Below are 24,088 nucleotides of genomic sequence, written 5' to 3'. Positions count from 1 at the left end.
AAAGTCCAGCTAGAAGGGGACAGTGAAGGAGTCTGGGCTCAGCTGGAATCCTGGAGAAGGGAACCTTCTGGGATCTAGGCAGTGTCGTTATGTCCAGCGCACCCATAAGAACCCTGGTCATTGGCCTCTCCAGGCCTCAAAACTCCAACACTCCAAGCTGACAGTAATTTACTAGGGCTGTGGTTTTTTTAATGTGAGCAGCGGGGAATCCAGAGAATCACCCGGGACAAATGGCCTGTGACTGCCTTGAGGCATGCTCTCAACTTAGAGAACCTCAGCCTCTGAAGTGGGGATCCTGGATGGCCCTCACAGGCACAGTGTCCTCCCAGGAGCTGTCAGGACCCAGCCCAGCCTGTTCTACCCCTCAAGGTTGTACAGGACAGGGAAGGACTCCTAATTCTCAGAGGCTTGAGCCTATTTGCCAGTAGAAGCCCCACCGCCTATACCTTTTGGCCCTGGGATCAGGGTCGCCCCATCCCTTCCAGGGTCCAATGTGGACCCACCCCCTGGCTTCAAGAGCACCATGACTCAGAACCCCTCTGTGCCCTGGCCAAGGTCTGCCTGCACCTCTAGACTCTCAGAAACAAGGAAATTGCACACCTAGCTATATCCAGGCAACAAGAGGAAGGACCCAAGGATTCTAGGACCCCCCCAATTCCTCCTACAGAGTAGCTCTGAGGACTGGAATACGAAACCCCTCCATCCCCTTGGCAGACAGGGGTGGGGCTAAGCCAGAAGACTAGGCTGAGAATAAGGACTCTCCCACAAAGACTGTGGCTGGCTCTGTGACTCCAAGTCCTATCCATTCAGGGCCTGAAATGAACTCAGGACATTCAATGTCAAGGTCACAATAAGTTGGGCAAGGGGCATCCCATCCCGTCCCTGCCCTCACCTTCAGCCCAATTCTAGGCAGGGATGTCTAGTTCTCCATGCCAGTGGCCAGTCCTGGCTTCTCCTCCTCTCCTTCCTTCCTAATATCCCGTGGACACAGAAGGGCAAGGGTAGACGAGGCAGCCCTCCCTCCCCACTCCAGGCTCCCCAAGGCCACCTAGGCGTCATGGCAACATGGGCAGGAAACAGCTGTCATAGCAACTGGCGTCCAGGGAAGCATGTTGCCTGGCAACAAGGGCCTCAACCCCCCCATACACATACACACACACACACACACACACACACACACACACACACACACACAGCACATGATCTGGCTGGCCATGCTTTCCACCTATGTGGATAAGAGTTCTAGTATCTAGCCTGTGTCCTAACACAATTCATTCTCACCCCAATCCAGGCCACAGATGTGCAGAGATTGCAGCATACATTTACATATCCGAGCCTGTGAGTAGAAAGCCCACCATGGTTGCAGATCTGGGGCTCCGCTCTTCCTCTGAAAGCCCCCCACACACACACACACATCTCACAAGATGTTCGGTAAGCTCAAGGCCTCACAGGCAGGATTGTGGCTCAGGTGGTAGAAGAGTCTTGAGCTAACATGATCAGGGATGGCGCCCCAGGACTTGAGTTCAAGTCTAACGAAGGACTTGCAAAGAGTATTTTAAAAACACAGATAAACAGTCAAGAGCTATGGAAACACACTGTAGTCATCCATAGTGAACATAAAGCACAGTGAGTGTCTCCGAGAGACTGTAAAGGAGAGGACTGCGGGTGTGGAGGGCTCTGTGGTAGAACGTTTATCTAGCATGGCAAAGCCCTGGGTTCCATCTTCACCACTGGAGAAAAGAAAATGAAAAGATTATAGTGAAACTGACATCACTTCTCACATTGGTGGTGCAGCTGGTATTGGCACGGCCTCGTGGTCTGCAGCCAGGTGCCAGATGCAGTCCTGGATTACATCACACCTGCAATCCTAGCTGCTTGGGATAGCCTAGCGGCTGAGATCTAAGGATCACAGATCAAAGCCAGCTCAGACAAAAACAAATTCTGTGAGACTAATCTCCCATTAGCCAAAAAAGACAAAAATGGTTCTACAGCTCAAGTGATAGAACCTTAGCCTGGAACCAAAGCTCAGGGACAGTGCCTGGGCACAGTGTCCAGGCCCTGAGCTCAAGGAGGCAACACAAACAAAAACCCTAGCTGATCAGATGTATGCAATATATACAATTATTCAATAACAATAAATGACGATGTTTGCTAGTTTATATATTTACTATACTTTTTGGTTTTATTTATCTACTAATTTTTACGTGCCTGAATTGAGACTTCAACTCAGTACTTGAGAACTCCAGTTTTGTGTTTGTTTTGTTTGTTTGTTTTTGCTCAAGGCTGTACTCTACCACTTGTAACAGGGCTCTGCTTCCAGCTTTTTGCTGGTTAATTGGAGATAAAAGGCTTGCAGATATTTCTGCCCTTGGATGGTTTGAACTGATATCTCAACCTCCTGCATAGCTAGGATTACAGACAAGAGCCACCAGCACTCTGCTTGCTATTATTTTAAGTGTTTTATAGATAGGTAGGTAGGTAGACAGGCAGGTGGTAGATAGATTATAGATGACAGATAGATGATAGATGTTAGAAAGAAAAAAGAATTTATTATAAAACATTTTGCTGAGTTCTGCCAGCAGCATCCCTCGAATGTCTCATGTTTATTGTGCCTCTGATTGCACCATTTTCTTTTGTGTTTAATCTTGTGTTGGCTTATAAACTGTGACCCTAGAGCAATTGTGGGTGTTAGCACATTTGGGGACCATGTAGCCTAGGTATGCAGGAGGCTGTACCATTTGGGCTGTATAAGCATACTATATCACAAATTGCCTAAGAAATTTCTCAGAGTGAGTCCCTGTCATTAAGCAACACATAACTGTTTCCCTATAGAATGAGAGTTAAGATCCAAGGAAATCTACTTACCAGTGACAAAGGCATCTAGAAAACAAACAAAAAGAAGTGGGGGAGGAAAAGAATATATAGTAACCCCACAAGCCCATCTGACACATCTGACAACTAGGAATTGAAAACAATCCAGAAAAGCTGAAAAGATTTCGTCAGTGAAATACTGATTCTCAAAATGCCAGGCCATTGGGGTATCATTCAGTAGAGTACCTGGTTTGCATCCTCAAACCCCTGGGTTCCATCCTCAGCACTGAAAATACAGAGAGAGAGGGGAAGGGAAGAGGGGGAGAGAGGGAGGGAGAGAGTCAAGCGGCTTGTACAATAACCAACAAGACACCCTGAGTCAGCATAAAGCCTCCTGGGGTCAGAGGAGGCTCATGAAATCCCGAGAATCTTCTCTCTTGCCTTCTCTCCTGCCCTCACAATCCTAGGTTGGGTCAGGCACTGAGCCCAGGTGGCTCATACTTACAATCCTTGCTACTCAAGAGGCTAAGATCTGAGGATCATTGTTTGAAGCCAGCCTGGACAAATAAATCCCAGAGACTCTTATGTTCCATTAACCAGCAAAAAGCTAAGAGTGGAGGTGTGGCTCAAGTGCTACGTAGAACTCCAGACTTGATCCAAAAACTCAAATGAGGAGCTGGGAGTTTGGCTTAGTGGTAGAATGCTTGCCTAGCATACACAAAGGCCCGGGTCTTATTCTTCGGTATCACATACATAGAAAAAAGCCAGAAGTGGTGCTGTGGCTCAAGTAGTAGAATTCTAGCCTTGAGAAAGCCCAAGGATGGTGCTCAGGCCCTGAGCTCAAGCCCAGGACTGGGGGAAAAAAAAAAAAAACAACCCTCAAATGAGATGGAGAGGCCCTAAATTCAAGCCCCACCAATCTATAAATAAAACCAATCAGTCAATAAAAATCTCTCTTGTTAAGCAAAGGCACTGGTGGCTTATACCTACAATCCTAGCTACTTAGGAGAGGCTAAGAGCTGAGATTCAACAAATCGAATTAGCTAGTAAAAAGGGAGAAGTAGGGTGGTAGCTTTGAGCTGAAGAGCTCAGGGACAATGCACAGACCCAGAGTTCAAGTCCTACGACCAACCAAAAAAAAAAAAAAAAAAAAGCTAGAAGTGATAGTGTGGCTCAAAGTGGTAACCTAACAAACAAGATCAAGAGGCCCTGAGTTCAAGCCCTTCGATCAGCACAATTTTTTTTTTAAAGAAAGGCAAACAAGCAAAAGCTTTTTGGGAATGGGAGGCAAAGTCCTCTCTCCAATGTGACTTTCTCCCCAGCCTAACACCCAACCAGTGAGAAGTTAGGGTAAGATGCTTCTAGACCCACGAGTATCTCTTTATCTACTCTCAAGTGACAGAACACTCCAAAGCTGTACAGTGCAGTCATGGCCTGTGGGCTCATGACTTCACCAGCCTTAGTAGCAGGTTCTAGATCAGGTCTGACTGCATCTTCCCATCCACTTTTCAGCAGCTGGAGCCAAGCCAGGACCCAGTGTTCCTCCATTGCCAGGTTTCAATGGTTCTCGTTGTAATCTTATCTACTCAGGAGACTGAGATCGGAGGATTGAAGTTTGAAGCCAACCTGGGCAGGAAAGTCCATGAGATACTTTAGGGCTGGATAGAGGCCTTGCCTAGCATGCATAAGCCCTGGTTTCAATTCCTTGGTACAACATACCAAGGAAAAGTCAGAAATGGTGCTGTGGCTCACGTGGTAGAATGCTGGCCTTCAGCACAGAGAGGCTCAAGGACAGTGCTCAGGTCCTGAGTTCAAGCCCCCCCAGGACTGACAGAAAGAGAGAGGGGGGGGAGGGAGTCTTTAGCTTCAATTAATCACCTGAAAAGCTGAAAGTGAGGCTGTGGCTGAAGCACTCAAGAGCTGGCCTTGAATAAAAAAAAAAACCTTTTTTTAAGGATACATATATTCTCTCTCCCACTCCTTTCTCTCAGAAAAGAATGAGGGAAAAAGGGGGGGAGAAGGGGGAAACAGAGATGGGGACCTCGCTGAAGGGACTGTTTCCACAGGGTAGGGGTGAAGTGGGAGGGGCCTGGCTGCTGTCCCAGCCCCGCCCATTGTGACCTCCCCAGATGGACTCAGGCCTTTATGACCATCCTCCCCCAGACAGGCTTGTGAACCAGTGAAACATCCAAAGTGCCCTCAAAGAGAGGGACAGGTCAGCCAGGCCGGAGCCTGGATTTGGGAGGAATGGAGGGGCCAAAGTCGCTGGGTCCCTGTGTCTACTCCCAGCCTCAATGTCCCCCAGCCCCAGCCTCGAACAACCATGGAGGACGCCTGGACCAGCCATGCCAGGGATATGTAAGATGGCCCTGCCTGGTCCCCATCTCCTCTACTCAGTCAATGGAGTCTACAAGGCCTTTCCCAGCTCCTGGGGCCAATTGTGGGGGTCCTAGAGTGGGGAACAAGGCATCAGAGAACTTTCTCACCAATGAAGAAGAGAGGAAGCAGCAGATAGTGAGAAAGCCATCCGGGCCAGGACAAGGAGAAGTGGAGACAGGATTGAGGTGGACATGGCCTCCACCTTCAGAGCAAGAACAGGAGGCTCCGAAGCAGGGAGGATCTTCCAACTCGGGACCCAGACCCTGCCCACCACCCTTAGCAGTTGGAGGAGCAACCCCAGCCTCTTCCAGGCCAGGCCCCTCAAAGCTCCAGAATGGACTGCTGGGGTGTGCAGAACAATCCTTCCGCCAACTGGAACAAGAGAACCACAGCTTGGTGAGGAACCCTTAGATGAGCTCCAGGCTGTTGCCAGTCTAACAATAGGTCCTGATAGGGGGCCCCATTTCTCTGCTTCCCAACCTCAGAAAAGGCAGAACCAAGATCTTCGGGAGCAGCTGGGGGCTCTCCTGGTGCCGGGGCCACAGTTCCTGCCCTTGTGTACACATTCTAGCTGCACAGCTGTGGCCTGGGTAAGTCCTGCCTGCAGCCCCAGGACCCCACGGAAATACACACTCCCTGGGTACTGTTGAAGCCGAGGCACCACCTTGGAGCTGATTTGGGGGGCTCTCCCACAGTCTCCAGAAGCAGCCAGCGCCCGGACCCTGGAGGAGAGGGGACCTGTGCATCTGGTACGACAGGAGCTCTGTCGGGGTGAAGAAGCTTTCGTCCAGCAGTCCCAGGTGGGCCCTGGTGGGAGGGGCTGGGCCTGGGATCCGGACTCCTTTTGCCCATACTGAACCTCCTCCCCACACAGAATGAGCTGCAACAGATTCGACTGTCCTTTGAGAGGAAGAAGATGGCCATTACTGAGGTGCCTACCTGGCCTGGAGGAAGGGGTTAGGGGGTACAAGGGGAGCCATTAGTGGGTCCTGCTTCTCCGACGTGACACAGCCTCCCTGCCCCCCAGGTGTGGGACGGTGTGGCTGAAGTACATATGGCCCTGAACAATCAGGCCACTGGACTCCTGGTAGGTCCCCCCAAAAGTTGGTATGCAGGAGGACAAGGGGGCAGGGCAAAAAGGGTGGCCAGGGTGGTCAGGGGTGGAGGTCTTATCTCATACCCCTCTGCCCACAGAATCTCAAGAAAGACATCCGGGGTGTGCTAGATCAGATGGAAGACATTCAGCTAGAGATTCTGGGGTGATGTGGGGAACCTGAGGCTGGGCTGAGTCAGGAGGGATGGTGTGAACCCAATACGGAACCCCCCGCCCCACCTCCCAGTTACCGTGTTAAGGGCATACCACTGGACTATGGATGAGGGGTATCTGGTCCTGATTGTGTGCTTCCCTAGGGAGAGGGCCCAGTGCCGCTCTCAGGCCAGGAAGGAGCAACAAAAAGCATGCACCATGGTGAGCCCCCACCCCACCCTTCCCAGCCTTTTATCTGGGGGGCATTGGCAGAGGGTACAGATTGAATGGACTCTAGAGAGGAGGGCCCCAGAGACACAGAGCCCCCAAAGTGGGCAATGGATACAGAAAGCTCTCCCTGGGAATCAGGGACAAGGATATGGCTAGAATCCTTGTCTATCGTGGGTACCCCAGAACTGAAAGTCTCCACTCTCTGCCATGGCCCTCCGGGAAAGTCTCTGACACAGCCCCCTCCCCAACAGAAAAAGAGGCCGAAGATGGGATGTTCCGAGGGTGTCAAGGGCCAGTTCTGGTAGGTCACTATGCAGGCAGAGCCCAGTCCCCTCTGGACTGTCCCTGCAGGCACCCCGTGCCCCCTGACCACCACCGCCCGCAGGCTGCTGGCCCTGAGGCTACTGCTGGGCGCCCTGCTGGCCTGCACCGCTGCTTACGTGTACGTGGTGGACCCCACACCCTTCGAGGGGCTGGTGCCGCCCTTGCTGAGCAGAGCTGCTGTCTGGAAACTCCGGGCCCTGCTGGGCCCCTTCCTGCACCTCGAAGTGGATGACTTCCTGCCCTTCTAGGCTGGAGGTCCAATAGCCCCAGCAAGGAAGAGGCTGAGTGGCTGGCACCGTTCCAGGGACCCACTGGCGCTGCCCGCCCCTGCCCACAGCACTGCTGCAACCATCCCCGCCAGGAGCTGCGGAGAAGGGTGGAAGCAGGGTCTGTCCTGAGGGCTGGGCCTACAGCTGGACATATAGTCATGACAGCTTGGCATCTGAAATTGTTTCCATGGAAACCAGGAGGGAGTAGAGGTTTTGATGCTGTTGGTACCATGATTTGATCTGGTGGGGGGGGGGTCTCGTAGGGTGGGGCCCCCATCTCAACCCCAACATTCAGCTGGCTTTCCTGACCTGAACCCACTCTGTCTGGCATGAATAGATCTCTGCAAGGGGGGGTGTGGGGCCCCAGAGGGCATCGCTTTCCTTCTAAGGAAGGAACAGAGTCCTTAATTCTCAACCCCAGGACCAAGCCTTCCCAGGGTCTTTGGGACCCTGAATTGGCTAACTCCCTGCCCTCATGACCTCCTCTGTACATTGGCCACTCACTGGGCTACTGGCTTCTCCACACAGGGTCCCTGTCCAGTCCAGCCTTGTGCCACAGCCCAAGGTTCAAACAAGCTCCCCATCCCAACCCCATGGACAGAGCAATGGAAGGAAACACCAAAAATTTTATTGGGGGAATTAAATTGAGGGAAGGGGAGTACCTTTTGGAATAGAGAGAAGCATCGTGGCTTTCTTGTCCCAAAACGGGAGAAATAAGAGTTGCTGCTCAGGGTGGGCCTTGGAAAGGGAGCCCTGTGCAGGAGAGAGGGGCTGGCGGGACTCCGTCCTGCTCTGTCCTGGGGCATTCAGGGTTGGTAGGCTCAGCCAGAGCAGAGCAGAGCAGAGGCAGGGACAGGAGCTGAGGGAGGATGAGGGGCAGAGCTGCAGTCAGGCCTGCCCTGCTGGCTGACAGCTCCAGGAAGTTAAGGCATCTGTTCATGTGCTGGGGACAGGTTTGGGGGAGTACAGTAGCCTGCAAGGGTGACCTGAGGCCCCCGTTCCAGCTCACCCCACAGAGGCCTGGGCTCCCCAGGAGGAAGTGGCTTCATTTAAAGTGCTAAGGGGAGGGGGTTAGAAGGTTGGAGCAAGAATTCTGCTGGTCCCAACAACTCTAGGGCCATCCCCAGTGTGGGCACTGGACCCCTGCAGCAGATGGGGGGACTTCCTGAGGTCACTTGGACACAGGGTCACAGGCCCTGGCAAGATGGTGGGGTCAGTCAAGATGTGGCTGGGGGAGAGAGGATGCCCCTCAGCCTCAAATCAGGGTCCACAGCAGCCTGGTTTCCTGGGGGTCAGCTGGGCTGTACAGGGCCCCAGAGCTGCCCACTTGGTGTCCTGCTAGGGCCCCGAGAGGCTGGGGAAGAGACTGGATGCAGCCGAATGCAGACGGCACATGGTCCCACGAGTGGGTGCCCCGGCAGCTTGGTTCCAAGGGGCCCGCAGTGACGGGTGATCCTCAGGACGGCCAAGATGGCACAGGTGCAGGCCAGGGGTCCCCCTGGGCTGGCCACGCCACCCCCATCCATGGCTACAGGTGCCAATTCGCCCTCTGTGGGCCGAGGCGTCCGTGAGAAAGAAGCAGAAAGGTGGAGGTCAGGGTAGGAGTGGGGTAGACTTGTGGGACCCAAGGCTCCGAACACATTTGGGGACACACCTCCCTCCCGGAGCCTCCCACCCCCACCCCAGCCTCCCAGCCACTGCCCAAGGAGGCTGAGCCGGGCCATATCCTAATCCTGCTGGTGGCATATAGCAGTTGTTTCTAGAGCACCCCAAGCCAGCTGGAGGTCCTAGGTTGCACCCCTAGTTCCTGAGCACCACTTGGAGCAGCTGCAGCCTGTCTGTCTCTAAACACAGTTGGCAGAAAGGTCCATGAAGCCCATCCACCCCTCCTGAAGGCCTCCCCCTGGTCCCTGGGGCCCTGTACCCACAGCCGTGGCCTTGCCCAAGGAAAGGATGAAAGTGACTCTTTTTCTTTTTTTAATAAAATTATAGATATATAGATGTAAATATAAAAACATAAAACAGACACAACGCAAGCAGACGCTGCCATGTGCTTACTCAGGTCCCTGACATGAGGGGAGCACTGACCCCCTCCCCGATGTGCTTTCCACATGGCACTGGCCGGGCCAGGGCCGGGGCCTTTGTATGCCTTGGGGTTGAGGATTCTCCAGTTTGGCAAGGAGGGCCTGAGGCCTTGAGAGGGGACTGCAAGTCTCTCCATCCCCTGGGGCAGCCATGTGACAACACCCATGCTGGCTCCCACCTGCCACCCATGGCCTCCCACAAGAGCATAAAAGCAGAAGTTAAGGCTTCAATGAAATGGACAGCATTGGCCGAGCGCTAACACATGGCATGGCAGCACAGCACACAGACATGGGGACACAAACCCAGCGGCCAGGCAAGACTGGACACCATGGAGCTAGGATTCCTGCCATAGTTGGATGTCTGTCCATCGGTCCACCCATTTGTCATAACCCAGAGCAGATAAGGGCTGCACCCCCTGCAGAAGCATCAACCTTGCCAAACTATAAGCAATGCATTAGGAACAGCCGGAACAGCAGGGTGTCAGAGGTTCAGAACTGTAAGGGGGCATGGTGGATCATGGGACTGTGGGCCTGGGGAGAGACAAGGGTGGGTGATGGGTGGCAGGGTTGAGCTCGAGTGATGGAGGAAGCATTTGGGGTCCCCCTCAGTGCACCAGCAGCACGGACCCGCAGCCTCCCCTGGGAACCTGTGTGTCCCAGGAGCTGATGAATGGGTGGCTAGATCCCCGGCCTGGGAACAAGCTTGTGGAGGCAGGGCTCTCTCTCCTGCTGATGCGTCCACACCATGCGTGGGCAGCCTCATCTCCCTGGGGCAGAGAAGTCGGTGGGGATGGGGGAAGCGGCCGTGGGGTTCCTGGTCCCCGAGGCGCCATGGTGAATGCGTGGCAGTCAGTTCTCACACCGAGATCTCGTACGTAGTCCCGCCCACGCCGGACACCTTCTTAACCAGCGTGTGCCGGGCAGGGCTGGCGGAGGGCCCCACGGGGCCAGCAGCAGGCCCCAGGCGGGCCAGGCCTGGGGACTGCCCATTAAGCTTACTTGGGGGGGTCTTCAGCTGAGGGTGGTCCCTGCATTAAAACAAGCACACACACAGTGCCCACAGTGAACACAGGATGGTGGGTCACAGGACACACACGGACGTGGATGGGAGCCCTGTGTCCTGAAACCTGGGCAGCCCCTGCTGTCAAAGGACAGACGTATCAATCCCCCTTGGCGGATACTGGCCAGAGCCCTTCGGTACTGCTTTGTCCTATGTCATCCCGATGTCCTGGGCTGGGAGGCCCAAGGCTGAACCTGCATGGCACTTTTTTTTTTTTTTTTTTTTTTTGCCAGTCCTGGGGACTGAACTCAGGGCCTGAGCACTGTCCTTGGGCTTTCCTCAAGGTTAATGCTCTACCACTTGAGCCACAGCACCCGTTCCAGCTTTTCTATATATGTGGTACCGAGAAATGGAACCCAGGTCTTCGTGCATGCTAGGCAAACACTCTACCACTAGGCCAAACTCCCGGTCCATGATGGTACATTTTTGAAGGAAAATAAAGGGCTTCCATCCTGCCTTCTGGCCTTGCCAGCTCTGACTAAGAGGGAGGAGCCCCTTTAACTCACTTGGCTGTCCCTTCCTTGACCCCCAACTCCAAAAAAAAAAATCCAAGAGTGTAGGGTGGGGAAGCCTTACTCAAGAGCCACGCCACTTACAGCTGTGCCCCTGCACCCCTTGTGGCCAAGTCATCAAGTCATCTGCATAGCACGCTTCTCCCGGCCCACCCACACCGCCCTGAGGCTTTATCTATGATTGTACTCAGGGCGGCTGGGGCCTGGATGGGGCACAGCCAGGACAATGCTGGGACAATGCCACATCCTACTCATGAGTTCAGTGCTCCCACTTGGACCTGGCCTGTGAGCAGCCTGTTACCACCCCACCCAGGGCCGTGGAGCCAGCCTCTGCTCTCTGGGGCTCAGACTCCCCATCCATAAGCAGGAGGGAGGCCCCTACTTTCTGGGACTACATACTCAGACTGGAAGATTTTTCAGCGATGTGTTACCCTCAGCTGCAGCCTCCTGAAGACACATGTGGCCAGATGTCTAAAGGAGGCCTACATTTCCCCAAGAAAGATACCCCAAGGCCCTTCTATGTGCTCTGGGGGTCCGCGAGATGCAGAGCTCACTCAGCAACCTTCCTCTCCCACAATGTACCCAGAGCCAGATCATCACTTCCACCCAGGGTAACTAGGGGCCCTCAAGGCAGAATGAGGCTCACTAACCCATAACTACAGGCCCATGGGTACCAGGCCAAGAGATGGCTGGTTGTCTGTCCTGCACAGGGAAGCCCACCCAGACCAACAAGCACCCACCTTTGCACAGCCAGTGAGGGTGGCCGTTCCGGGAGGTCCGTGTGGATGAAGGCGACAGCTTTGGGGCCCGAGTAGGGGGGCGAGCAGGGAGTGCCTGGTGGGGAGGGCAGACCCTGGCGCGCAGGTGACCTGTGAGAGCCACTGCCTGGCCGAGGCCCTGGGGCATTGTTGTTGGCCTGATCAGCCTGCAGGGAAGAAGAGGATGTCCGAGGCGCGCGGCTCACAGAGCTGGACAGAGAGGACAGTGATGTCTGCAGGGCAGGGTTGCGGGCACCACCAAAGCCAGGCCCCGACACCAGGTCATCTCGGGAGCCGTAGCGCAGCACTGAGCCACGGGGACCTTCTGACAACACACTGGCCTGCTGTAGGCTGTAGGAGCTGGGTGTGTCATAGACTCCAGAGTCGCCAAAGAGAGAGTCAGCCTGGGAGCGCAGCAGCCGCTCTCGCTCTTCCCTGTCCTTGCGCTCCTGGATGGAGGCCATGATGGTCCGAGACAGGTTGTCATAGCGCACAGGAGAGGGCTCCCGAGGCCGGGGTCCCAACACGGGACTGAAGCTACGGGATGGGGGCCGCGGTGGGTCACCCACCACCCCAGGGTGCAGGTAGGGTGAGTGATAGCCAGTCACACTGACAGAGGGGTGTGCTGGGCAGGCATGGCCACTGGGAGAGCCGGGGTTGAGCAGACTGTCATAGGACAGGCTGCCATTTCGGTTGGGCAACGCATGGGGTGTGAAGAGACCACGGTGGGGCGATGGGGGCCCACCCTCAGAGCGCAGCGGCTGCAGGGCCACGTGATCCCCTCCCCTCCGGCTGGCAGCCTTGAGACTCAGAGAGCGCAAAGCGCCCGAGAAGGCATCAGTGGCACTGAGAGGCGGTGACGGCGGGTAGGCCGAGTGTAGGCCACCAGGCCCAAGGTCTGGGAGGTCCAGGCTGGGCTCTGACACAAAGTCCAGACTGTGGGTGCTGTCATCCGCCAGGGTCAGGGAATCGGGACCTGTGACCTGCGGGTAAAGGAGCCACTTTTTTTACTCTGCCCACCACCACTCTGCCTGCAAGCCACCGAGGGCTCTATGCCCAAATGAAGACTACAATTCCAGGCACATCCTCCATGCAGCAGCCATAACTGACACTACAAGATGCTCCCATGTCCTGACCGTGCCCCTCTCTCCTGCCCAGTGTGGAAGGAAATCAGGGAATCAGGAGGCAATGGAAGGCTGTGAGGGGCCTGACCCACAGTCCCTGGGAGATACCTTGTGATCATGCCTAGGCTAGCACAAAGATCCAGGTCACAGCTGGCTGCTCTACTACACAGGGCTACAGTCCTGAACTCTACTCAGCCAAGGGCCCACCAGCTCAAGGCAGCTACAGCCATAGACAGTGACTGACTAGATGGGGCGGTGATGAGGGGGGGGTGCTCAGAGTAAGTAGGACCACAGAAATCATACATGGCCTGGATATGCTTAGTCCCTTCTGAAGGATACAGGTCAGTTCTGGAAACGAGGTAATGTGGAGAAGGTTCCTAGAGCCCCCATCCCCAGCCAGTGGTGACCCTCCCAATGGGACAGGCCTACTACTGCATACCTACTGAGACCAGACCTCTGCCAGGGAGGCCCAGGCTATTACCCTGTCCAGTGGTCCCTGGGCTAAGTGTAATAGGACATGGATTCCCAGGAGAAAAGGTCCTCAGAGGTGAAGCTGTCTAGATCCATGGGCTGAGCCTCAGTCCTGCCTCTGGGCCCTCTAAGGATAGCATTGCTGGGAACACTAACTAACTGCCCTGTAAATATGAATAACTGAATACTTGAGCAACGTAAATGTGCTTTCTGAAACAAATCCCCAATCACAAAGGCTTTCCATAGTGACTAAGGGTGGAATTCTAGGCACTCTGGGCATGCACTGTTGGGGATGCAGCTGCCCACATGGCCTATGGGTCATGCCAACCAAAGGACAGAGATTTTAAGCTGAGAAGACTAGAAGCAGCCCCTCCCAGAACACCGCACCCTGTTCCCCCACCTAAGTAACCCTAGCTTAGAATGTCCACAGTAGAGTAGTGCAAGTGTACATGGCCGTCTGTGACCCAAGGTGCAGCCCTCCCAGAGGTATGGCCAGTTGGGAGGTGTCCCGAGGGGTGGGGCTTGGCCTTACCTGCTCGCTAGGCCCACAGAAGGGTGTCTTGGGACCAGTGGGGAAGGCAGGACGGAACTTGTACATGGCAGGTGTTGGCGGGTTGGTCCTCTGCACTGATAGGGCACTCTCTGTGGCGAGAGGCCACTGTCAGAGTGGGGTCTGATGCAGGTTAATCCACGCCCCTCTCCCGGTGTGGCTACGCCACCTTACCAGCACTGCCAGGTCTTGGAGTCTTCAGGTCTCCTCCAAAGGTGCTGGCCTCTATCTTGGGAGGCAGTGGTGGTCCGAGGTCCAGTGGCTTCTCGTCCAGGTGGTCCAGGCTGCCTTTGGACTGGGAGGATAGGGTTAGTGGTGGGTGGGGCTTGGGTGAGACGTAGCACTTAACAGGCTTTCTTCCTGTCGCCCCGGAGCCCCTCTAGAGAAGTTGCCCATCAATCCCTCCCCATTCCACCTCCTCTGGGTCTTTGCCATCCAGACAGGGGAGCCAGCCTGGCATCTCTGTCCCTCGGCTAGCCTCTCCAATGTGCCTGTGTCCCTGCTCCAAGAGTCTGTCTCCCATCCCTTCTCCCATTCCAGCCCAGGCCCCCACCTTGCTTTGGCCCAGGCCTGCCTTCAGCCCATTGTCACTAAGCTTGACCTTGAGAGGTGCGGCTCGCTCCAGGAGCTCAGGCCGAAGGAAGGGTGGCTTCAGGCTCAGGGAGAGCGGCAGCCGGGGTGGCTCCACCACGTACCTGTGCCAGGGGCAGAGGGGTCAGCGGCCAAGCGACCTGGCTGTGAACACACACCAAGGGCAGGGCCAGCCCCACCTGCCAAGAGTAGAGAGGGACCAGGCTGAGGGTCCGAGGCTGCCCACCCCACACCCGGCATAGGCCCCCTTGCCCCCCTGCCTAGGCCGGGCCTCACCGGGGCGCCAGGGGGCTGCATAGCACGTGCTCCACGTTCCCATAGCAGCCTCTGGTGAAGGGATTCACACCCCCGCGGAACTTCCCAGTCACCTGTGGACACGGGACCCCCTCAGCCAGCCTGGCCACCCAGGGTCCAGGGCAGGGCAGGCAGGGGGACAGGCAGGGACATCTGGGATTCTCCTGGGAGGCAGCTTGGGGCAGAGTCAGCCCTGCAGGGAGCTGCGTCATTCCCAAGCCCAAACTCAATGGCTGCAGTGTCCACCAGTCACAAGGGCAAGGGGACAGGCAGGATGGTCCCAGCTTGAGCCCCGCCCCTCCCGGCTGTACAAACCACCTCACGAAAGGTTCCCGAGGCCCAGCTCTGGGCAGGATCTGCACCTGTTCGTTGGTGGTGCGTCCCCGAGTGACCAGCACCACGTGGAAGCCAGTGAGGCCGATGACAGGAATGAAGAAGAGGCCAGCCACACACATGACAGCCATGCTGGCAGGTTAAGGCCACTGGCAACAGGCAAGGAGCGAGTACCTGGGGACAAATATCTCCCCTTCCCACCAAGGGATATCCGCCCTATCCCCCTCCGTAGGAGCCCATCTCCCACCCAGGCAACTGACCGTCCCTAAGAGACTCAGTTTCCCCTGCAACACATGTTACTGGCCCATGCTGCCCTTGGGATGGGGCGTACAGGGATCAAGGATACGTGATGGTTGTGTGGGCAGCTCCCAGCCCCTCAGCGTGGTTCAGCACGTAGACCAGGCCAAAGGCCACGACACCCACCATGTGTGCACTGAGTGAGAGCAGGAAGAGGAAGAAGTAGCGATAGTTGCGACGCCCAATGCAGTTGTTGACCCAGGGGCAGTGATGGTCAAAATCCTGGGCAGAAGCAGTTCATTAGGGCATGTGACAGACAGGGATGGGTGGAGGGCCTGGGCAGAGGAGTATGGGGTGCAGGTGGACAGTCACCTCTACGCAGTTGTCACAGACGCTGCAGTGTGAGCAGCGTGGCGGACGGTAGAAGTGGCACGTGGCACACCACTTCATGCGAACCTGGATTCCCCTCACGTCCACATTCTTGTACAGTGGGGCCCGGAAGTCATCCTCCTTGTCCTCGTCCTCATCCGCTACAGATCAAGAGCCAGGCAGGGAGTCAAGGGCGCGGGAAGAAGACTTTTCTAGCCGGGGAGGCCATCCCCAGTCTTCTCCCTGCCCTTCCACTGGGAATCCCCACGTCTCTTCCACATCAGCTGCTCACACAGCTCCTGAAAACGAGCAGGTGATCGGCTGCAGCGCAGGCCTACCTCGGGGGAAGACGCCAGGGTCCATGAAGGTGGCCATGCTGAAGTTGGCAAGGACAAAGAGGAAGATGATGCCATTGTAAACAGGAACGGCTGGGGACACGGCTCTTGTCAACCATGGGCACCTGCAATGGACAGTGGGGCAGAGAGCCAGGTGTGAGGGTTATGGCATGGCCAGCTGCGTGCAGCTGTGCTCACCAGCAGGGCTTGAGAGGCTGCCACCAGGAGGCCATAGCTGTCATGGCAGCTTGGCTCAACCACTGGAGGCTCCTTAAATACCAGCTTGGAGACCCCCACTGCCCTCCCTGTGGACTCTCTAGAACGTAATTCAGTTGAGGAAACTGAGGCTCAGAGAAGCCCAGGAGCCTGAGTTACACCATTTGGGAAGACCGGTCCCGACAAAAACCCTGAAGATCCTCCCAGCTCAGCTACAACGTTCTCAGCTCCCCTGCCCTGGGGAGGGGGACGTGGACAGGAAGTCAGTGCACAGGATGGCAAATCAGCTCCAAATCCACATGCTACCACAGACAGAGGCCAGTGACTGCTAGGAAACTGGGGTCTGCCGTAGTCCTCACCCTGGTCCCTCACCAGAAAGACACTAGGGTAAGGAGAGTTCCAACCTGGGTCAACAAATTCATGGAGGGTAACCGCTCCCCACCCCCCACCAACACTCATACACACTCTTCCTCAGGATAGTGGCTGTGACCCAGATAGCCCCTTCTTTTTGAATTACCACCTTGCCTTCCAGATGGCAGCACAAAAAAAAAAAGCTTAGAGATGCTGGAAAAGCACAAGGCTCCCACCCTTTCCCATCTCTTGTTACCCCACAGCACTTGCTTGGCTCCAAGTTCGCCTCCTCTTCCGGGAAGCCTTCCAGGACTCCTGGCTCCCCTCACAGTCTCTCTGGAAGAGCCTTGCACATCTTTATCTTCTTACAGAATGTCTGCCCCAGCCCTCACAGATCCTACCCAGAATGCCCTCCATGGAAACCAGCCAGTCCCCAAGCCCCTAGCCTCAACCTCACAGTGGGTCCAAGCCTAACCACAGGCCTGAAGCTCCAGGTCTGAATCTCCCCTGCTGTGACAAGTGTCCCCTCCGGACACTCTGAACCTCCGTGGAGTCAGGTAGGTGAGGATCCATCCCCACAGCTGCCCTGGACCATGGCACGAGAGTGGCCACCTGCAGGATGTGTGGAGGCCCGCGGCTGCCCGCCACCCCAGCGCACGCTGTCCACGCCAGGCACCCACGCCTGCCTTGGCCAGGAGCCAGTCCCGCCGCCCCAGCAACCACCTCCATGGCAGCACAACTATTTTTAGTGGAAAGCAAGAGGCTATTTAAAGACAGCTTCCCACGGCAGCACCCTCCGTGGGGCCAGGAACAGAGTTGCCCTTTCCTCTGCTTCCGGGCTATGGTGGACACACGGCATAAGGACACAGGCTGTGACTGGGACTGCAGGGGTCTTTTGGCCACCTGCCTCAGTGACCCCTCACAGGCCTTCCTCTCCCGTTCCCCACCCCGGCATACAGAAGACCTCCAATCCAACAGCACCCAGCAGCCCCAGAAGAGCCCCATGACAGGAACACACCCCAAACGGTTATGAAGACAGGCAAGGACAAGCTGCTTTCTGAGAAAAACCAGCCATGCCCCCCAGACCAGAGGGCCGGGGGACCCCCTCCAACCCTATTTGGGCAGAATGAGCAAGCTCCCCATACTCCTTGTAACCTACAAGGCTACACAATTGGTGCAAATGAAAATGTAGTTCCCCTTGTTAAAAAGAACTGAGAATTTCGAGATAGTGACGAATAAGCTTTAAGTCCTGGAGACAGCTGCTCCAGGTGAGGCAGAGCCAAGGCATCCTGGGACTGGCACATGCAGACATGGATGGTGAGATGCTAAGGGTACCCTTAAGTAGGGAGGGTATTCCTGGCTCTGTCCTCAAAGCCAGGGAGCCCATCTTGCATGCACCTGGCACTTGGTTCTCCTAGCCGTGCAGAGCAGGGTGACTGCTATCTTCCCATTTAGAGACAAGGAAAGATCAGAGGTCTCAGAGTCTGTCTGTAGCGAAACAAGACTCAGAACCACGCTCCCGGCCCTCATTTGGACTGGCTTCAGCGTTTACCTGTGAGGTAGACACAATAACTAGAGCTCCCTGCCATAGAGCAGGCTGTACGAATGGTGTCCTTGAGCCTCAATATCCCTGCAAGACCAAGCCCTAAATGAGAAGCCCAGGGACCAGGAGGTGCAGTACCATGCCATAGCTGAAAATTTCCACGGACAGAGCGGTACTTGCACTGAGGTGTGAGGTAGCCTGTGATGGGCGAGAACTGGCTGCTGGAGGATCTGGGAAGCCAGGGGTCTTAGCTGGGTGTCAGGAAAAGGGGCTGGGATTCTCTGACTGGGACCCGAGTCCTTGTTCTCCCAACCAGCTCCAGTCCCTGATGCTTGAATTGAGCTCAGGAGCAGCACTTGTCTTTCAAGATCTCTCCTTCCCCTCCCAAGAAGGGTGAGGGACCTTCTGGCCTAGATCCCTCCTAAGGGGGTCAGGCCCACTGGCCAGCTCTCTAGGACCTAGGCAGGAGTGAGACTCAGAAAGCTTGTGAGCTAAGTCAAGAAGGAAGAGCCTGCCTAGGCCCATAGACACAGGAAAACACATGTAAACATGCCCTAAGGTATGTGTGCACATATTCAGCCCTTAGCACACATGCAGACACAAAAGCACACGTGCATGAGCACCCACAGACACATCCACATGTGAGACACACGTGCATGCAGGAAGTCACATATGCATACCACACAAGCACGCTTGAACTTGTGTTCATGCACAGGGACGTACACATGGTTACATGTGAATAGATACAGGTGCAGATACACCCGTCCTCCTACTCCTACTCCCTCCCAACCCTGGCTAGCCCCAGCTTGGCTGGCTACTGCAGGCACTCCTGCAAGCCCTTCTGCCTCTCTGAGCTTCCCACTGCCATGGATAGCACAAACAGGAAGGAGATAAGAGTGCTCAATCCATGGGCTCCAGGAGACTCCTCTTACCTGTGTGGAACAGGGCTCCACCCCAGCCTAGCTTTACAGGGTGGTCCCCTGGCTGGCTCCAGGAGGTGGCAGTGCAAGCCCTATCTTGAGTCCTGAAGTGGCAAGTGGGCCAGGAAGAGACAGACAGGCTTCAGGCCCCTGTGTTGGGTGGGGCATCAATGTAGGCTTCAGTGAACAGAGCAGGGACCAACATCTTCCTAGCTGATTCAACTGGCCCTGGGAGCCAAGAGGGTCTGAAGGCACTGCTCTGGAGCCAAGAGCGCTCCTCCAGCCCTGACTTCTGAGCCACAGGGACATGGCTGGGACACAAGCCACCACTGTGGACTCCACCCGGGGTGGAGGTCCCAACAGAGAGACACCGCCCAGAGATGGGGGAGGAGGGACTGGGTTTTGGGGACAGAATGTCTGCCACAGCTAAATGTGGAATGGAAATTTTTAACTAAGATGTTTTCATTTAAATCAGGCTCTTCATTGCCACTGTGTGCATTTGAGAATAACACTGGCCCATGGGGGGAGTCAGGACTCCCAGGTCACAGCCACTCTGCCCTACCATTCCAGATAGGGCCTTTGGATTATGAAACAGCTACACTCATCGCTACAGACCCTACAGACACTTGGAGAGATGGAAAGTGAGGCTCAAGAGGCCAGGGAATCAATCTCCAGGTCATGACAGTGCATCATGCCGGGAGAGTTCACATGGAACTTCTTCTACCCTCAGATGTCTCCCCCAAAGGAGACAGTTGTAGCTTCTTTTACATAGGCTTATGTGGCTGGGCTAGGCCTCCAAGCACCGAAAAGGCTCAGACCCATCTGGGAGACCAGTCATGCCATCCTAGATGCTACAGACAGAGACAAGATAGCCTAACCCAGCTCTGGGATTGGCAGTCCCAACTTCAGTAAGGTAAGTTCCTTGTCTCTCTGAAAATTGGTTCTAGGGAGAGGCAGGGCAGAGGCAGAACCTTAGAAGCCCTCCTGGTACCTGACCTAGCCTGACACTGAAACACTTCAAAAAGAATTTCTATGGTCCTGGGGGATGGAGAGTGGGGAGAGGAGAGGAGGGGCATAAGTGCTACCAAGAACCCAGGAATGCTTCTTGAAGGAGAGGGCTTTACCATGTACCCTGTTCTCAGAGGTTGCACTCCACATTTGGGCATATTTCCCAAACCCAGCCTCTCCTTGATGGCCCTGCCTCCTTCGTGAGCAGGTGCCTGACCCTTTGGGCCTGGCTCCACCGTCCATTGGATATGTGAGAGGAATCTACCCTGGATGGGAAGCACTCACTTCACTGAGTTCAAAGTGGAGACCCCGGGATCCTTCCATTTAGGAAAATCCATGGAAGAGAAGCCACAACCCTAAGCAGGCCCCAAGAGCAGGGACAGAAGTAGCTTCCCTTCTGGGGTACCTGTCTGAGGTGCCCAGGCCTAGGCCCAGACACATGATGGGAGGGGGAACTGAGGGAACAAGAAAACCACCCTGAGGACAGCCAACCAACATGACCCACCTGAACTCCCACCTACCCAGAATTGGCACAGCCCTCCCCCTTCTCAGGAATGAGCCATCTGAGTTCTATGAAATGACAGTCACACAGGGGATCCAGCTTCACTCTTGAGTCCCCATTGTATCACAGGGACATCCACAGCTTTCTCTCAGGCCAGCTGAGGTGGAGCAGACCACACACAGGTTGAGGCACTGTGCCCTAAAGGAGTCCAACTCAACAAGGCCACTCACCATGATCCTAGAACCTAGTTTCAATTAAAAAGGGCACCAAGCCAGGTATCAGTGGCTCAGACCTGGAATCCTAGCTCCTCAGGAGGCTGAGATCTGAGGATCAAGGTTCAAAGCCAGCCCAGGCAAGAAAGTCCATGAGACTCTTACCTCCAATAAACCACCAAAAAAGCCAGAAATGGTACTGTAGCTCAAAGTGATAGAGCACTAGCCTTAAATATAAAAGCTCAGGGACAGGCTGGGTACAGTGGCTCACACCTGTAATCCTAGCTACTCCGGAGGCTGAGATCTGAGGACCAAGGTTCAAAGTCAGCCCAGGCACAAAAGGACCTGAGACTCCAATTAACCTCTAGAAAATGGGAAGTGGGGCTTGGCTCAAGAGTAGGGCGGTAGGCTTTATCTAAAGAGCTCAGGGACAGTGCCCAAGCCCTGAGTTCAAGCCCCAGCACAGGCATCATGCATGGATGCACATACACTCACATGTATACACAGACACACAAACACTCAAAGTCAAGTTCACAGGAGTAACCTCACAATTCATAGGTAAGTAACCCGAATATAGCCAACTTGTGACCCAGGTACTGCGGAGTGGACACCAGGAGAATGAAAAGGGGAGGTATCTGGGAGTCAATCTTGATTTCTTTGAAAACTTTTTTCCCTGCAGTTCACAAAGTTCTCCATGGGAAACGTCCCTTAGTTTTAAAGTTATAAAACACTGACAGCACACGAAACTGGAATAGACACCCGCACTCAGCTGGGCCGATTCCTTCAAGAAGCTCTAATAAAGCTAGGAGCAGGCAGCCTAGAGTCTTAGCTACTCACAAAGCTGAGATCTGAGGATCAAGGCTCAAAGCCAAGTCCATGAGATGTTTATCTCCAATTAACTAGCAAAGTTGGAAGTGGAGGTGTGGCCCTAGTGGTAGAGCACTAGCCTTGAACAGGAAAAGCTAAAGGTCAATCAATGTTCAGACCTGAGTTCAAGCCCCAGTGCTAGTAGAAAAAGAAGGAGGAGGAGAAGGAAGAGTAGGAGAAGGAGGAGGAGGAGGAGGAGGAGGGAGAGAGAGAGAGCGAGAGAGAGAGCGAGAGAGAGAGCGAGAGAGAGAGCGAGAGAGAGAGCGAGAGAGAGCGAGAGAGAGCGAGAGAGAGAGCGAGAGAGAGAGCGAGAGAGAGAGCGAGAGAGAGAGCGAGAGAGAGAGAGAGAGAGAGAGAGAGAGAGCGCTCTGATATGTCCCTCTGGGCCTGGCTCCCTAAATCCCCACCACCACGCCCACCCCCTCTGCCCCACAGTCGGCAACATCTGAGTGACAAGAACACGTTGGCTCTCTAGAGCCAGAAATAAGCCCGTCCACACAGGCCTTTTTTAAACCTACTCTTGGCAGCCTGCACCCACCCCACCCCAGCTTCCAGGTAGGGGCTCTCATGCTTCCACAAGCACTTAATTCAGCCTCACCTCCCCCCCACACCCCGCCACACACAGCACTCCCCAACCCCCACCCCAGCCAAGCTCCTAGAAGGTGAATGGGCATCAGGATGGCTTCAATCCACTCAGGTTCTCTCATATTCAGGGACTCCCCTCCCTGGGAACAGGTGGCCATCACTGTGGCTGTATAGACCCCTTATTAGATTTGTGGAAAGGATGAGAGACCAGTGATCCTCACACATGAAGCCTAAAACCCTCTGATCCCTTGAGAATCTCCATGACCACAGAAGATCAGGTCACTCTGGCTGGTGAAACAGTCTGTGCAAAGAAGCTGAGACCAGAGGCTGGTCTCAATAAGGTCTTGATGCCCCACACAGCCAGCCCACTGCAGTACAAATTTCTGTCCCTGGTCCAGCCCAGCCTGGCATTCTTCAACTCTGATAACCACCAGAGTCTTGAGAGCAGCCAAGGGTGGGAAGAGAGCCCACCCGGGGGGTGGGGGAAGGGGGGGGCAAGGGTGGCCAGTGACTGTGAGGCAAGCACGGGGCAAACAAGCCAGATCACACCTACGCAAGAACAACTTTGTCTCTGGCCTGGGGCTTCCAGCTGGGAGGCCACCCAAGACTCTCCCACGGCTGCAGGCAAGAACTGCCAGGGGCTGGGGTGACCCACGTCCCCTCTTGAGTCTTGTGCCAGGGAAGGGCTGCGGCCACACCCAGGGAGGGCCTGCCAGGCACACTCAGAGGCGTCCAGCCAGCACTGCTGTCTGTCTCCACACAGGACTCGGTTGTCCCAGGTGCTCCGGGACAAACGCACCCTGGGGGCCTCGGCCCCTCTGCCAGTCCAGGGGCTCGCCATGCCTGCAGCGCGCGCGCCCCGCGCTCCGCCCCGCCTGCCCCACCCCTGCTCCTCCCAGGCACCGGGGCGCTGCCCCTGACCCCACTCCCGCCCCCCACCCCACCCCACGCACGGCGCCCCACTCTGCCTCCCGAGCCCGGGACGCGGCACCGACTCACGTGAACACGAAGAAGAGGGTGCTGGAGCCGACCAGCAGCGCGGCCGCCGTGGCCACCGGGATGTACTTGGCGGGTTTGAGGCGCGTCCCGGGGCTGCGGGGCATCCTGGGCGCCGCGCCGCCGCATCCCTCCCCGAGGCCGGGCGGGCGGGGCCGGCCGGGGTCGGGCCGGGGTCGGGCGGGCGGGCAGGACGCGGCGCGGGATCCGCGGCGACGGCGGCGGCGGAGGAGGAGGAGAAGGAAATCCCACCCCACGGGCGGCGGCGGCGGCGGCGGCGCGCTGATGTCAGCGCTCCCCTTAAGGTGGACCGGGCTGCCTGGGGGCCGCGGCGGGGGCGGGCCGGGGGCCCGGCCGATTCCCGTCCTCTCCGGCGGGCGCGTGGCCGGTGGCCCCCGAGCACCTGCCCTCGGATCCCCCTCCCGCCCCCCGCCGCCGCCCCTCCCCGACCCTCGCGGGGGTGGAGCCACTGCCGGCTTCGGGTGTCTGGGGCGGGCGGCCCTCGGGGAGGCCTTTCAGGTCCAGTGGGCACGGCGGGAAAAGCCAGGTCCCCGGATCCCAGTTCGCAGGCCTCCGCGCGGGTCCTCTCCTTGGCCAGTCTGCACAGATCGTTTCCTAAACAGCTCCTCCCTCTAAACACCACCCAGGGTAGGCCGTGGCCCCTGCTTCATGCTGCTCCTGGACTGGGCCAAACCCCTTTCCTCATGAGGGTGGAGGTGGGGGTTGTGACAATGCAGAGCCGTTATGGCTGTTTATGGACCCTGCCCACCTCACAGACCCCTCTGTCTCTGGCCCAAGCCTGGCGGCCAGACAGAGATCTTTGGGTCCCGCTATGTCAAGACCCAGGCTGCAGGCTGGAGAGCTTCTGTAAGGTGAGAGATAAGGTCCAGCCTTCCCCCCAGGCAGGTAA

General features: G+C 56.1%; 2 protein-coding genes across 4 annotated transcripts; one reads left to right on the top strand and one right to left on the bottom strand.

Annotated features, from left to right (window-relative positions):
* The first annotated feature begins 4,983 nt into the window (after positions 1-4,983).
* Ccdc188 (coiled-coil domain containing 188) lies at positions 4,984-7,338 on the top strand. Of its 2 annotated transcripts, XM_090320661.1 has the most exons (9): positions 4,984-5,586; positions 5,676-5,780; positions 5,886-5,990; positions 6,065-6,121; positions 6,218-6,277; positions 6,385-6,449; positions 6,601-6,658; positions 6,919-6,968; positions 7,053-7,338. In XM_090320661.1, exons 1-9 carry the CDS (start codon positions 5,059-5,061, stop codon positions 7,237-7,239), a joined length of 1,215 nt encoding a protein of 404 aa, XP_090176787.1. In that variant the 5' UTR covers positions 4,984-5,058; the 3' UTR covers positions 7,240-7,338. The 2 variants fall into 2 exon arrangements, with proteins under 2 accessions (XP_090176787.1, XP_090176788.1); XM_090320662.1 differs by lacking the exon at positions 6,218-6,277.
* Positions 7,339-7,871: 533 nt separating this feature from the next.
* On the bottom strand, positions 7,872-23,536 carry Zdhhc8 (zDHHC palmitoyltransferase 8). Of its 2 annotated transcripts, none has more exons than XM_090320659.1 (11): positions 23,182-23,536; positions 15,982-16,103; positions 15,647-15,804; positions 15,384-15,556; positions 15,067-15,169; positions 14,687-14,778; positions 14,373-14,514; positions 13,994-14,114; positions 13,802-13,911; positions 11,657-12,657; positions 7,872-8,809 (listed from the first exon to the last, which is right to left on the bottom strand). In XM_090320659.1, exons 1-11 carry the CDS (start codon positions 23,283-23,285, stop codon positions 8,599-8,601), a joined length of 2,337 nt encoding a protein of 778 aa, XP_090176785.1. In that variant the 5' UTR covers positions 23,286-23,536; the 3' UTR covers positions 7,872-8,598. The 2 variants fall into 2 exon arrangements, with proteins under 2 accessions (XP_090176785.1, XP_090176786.1); XM_090320660.1 differs by lacking the exon at positions 7,872-8,809 and adding an exon at positions 10,104-10,372.
* Positions 23,537-24,088: the final 552 nt, after the last annotated feature.

This window comes from Megascapheus bottae, chromosome 28, assembly GCF_031878675.1.
Source record: "Megascapheus bottae isolate mThoBot1 chromosome 28, mThoBot2.hap1, whole genome shotgun sequence".
Taxonomy (NCBI): Eukaryota; Metazoa; Chordata; class Mammalia; order Rodentia; family Geomyidae; genus Megascapheus; species Megascapheus bottae.
The sequence above is the reverse complement of the archived record's forward strand: the minus strand, read 5'-3'. Positions and strand labels throughout refer to the sequence as shown.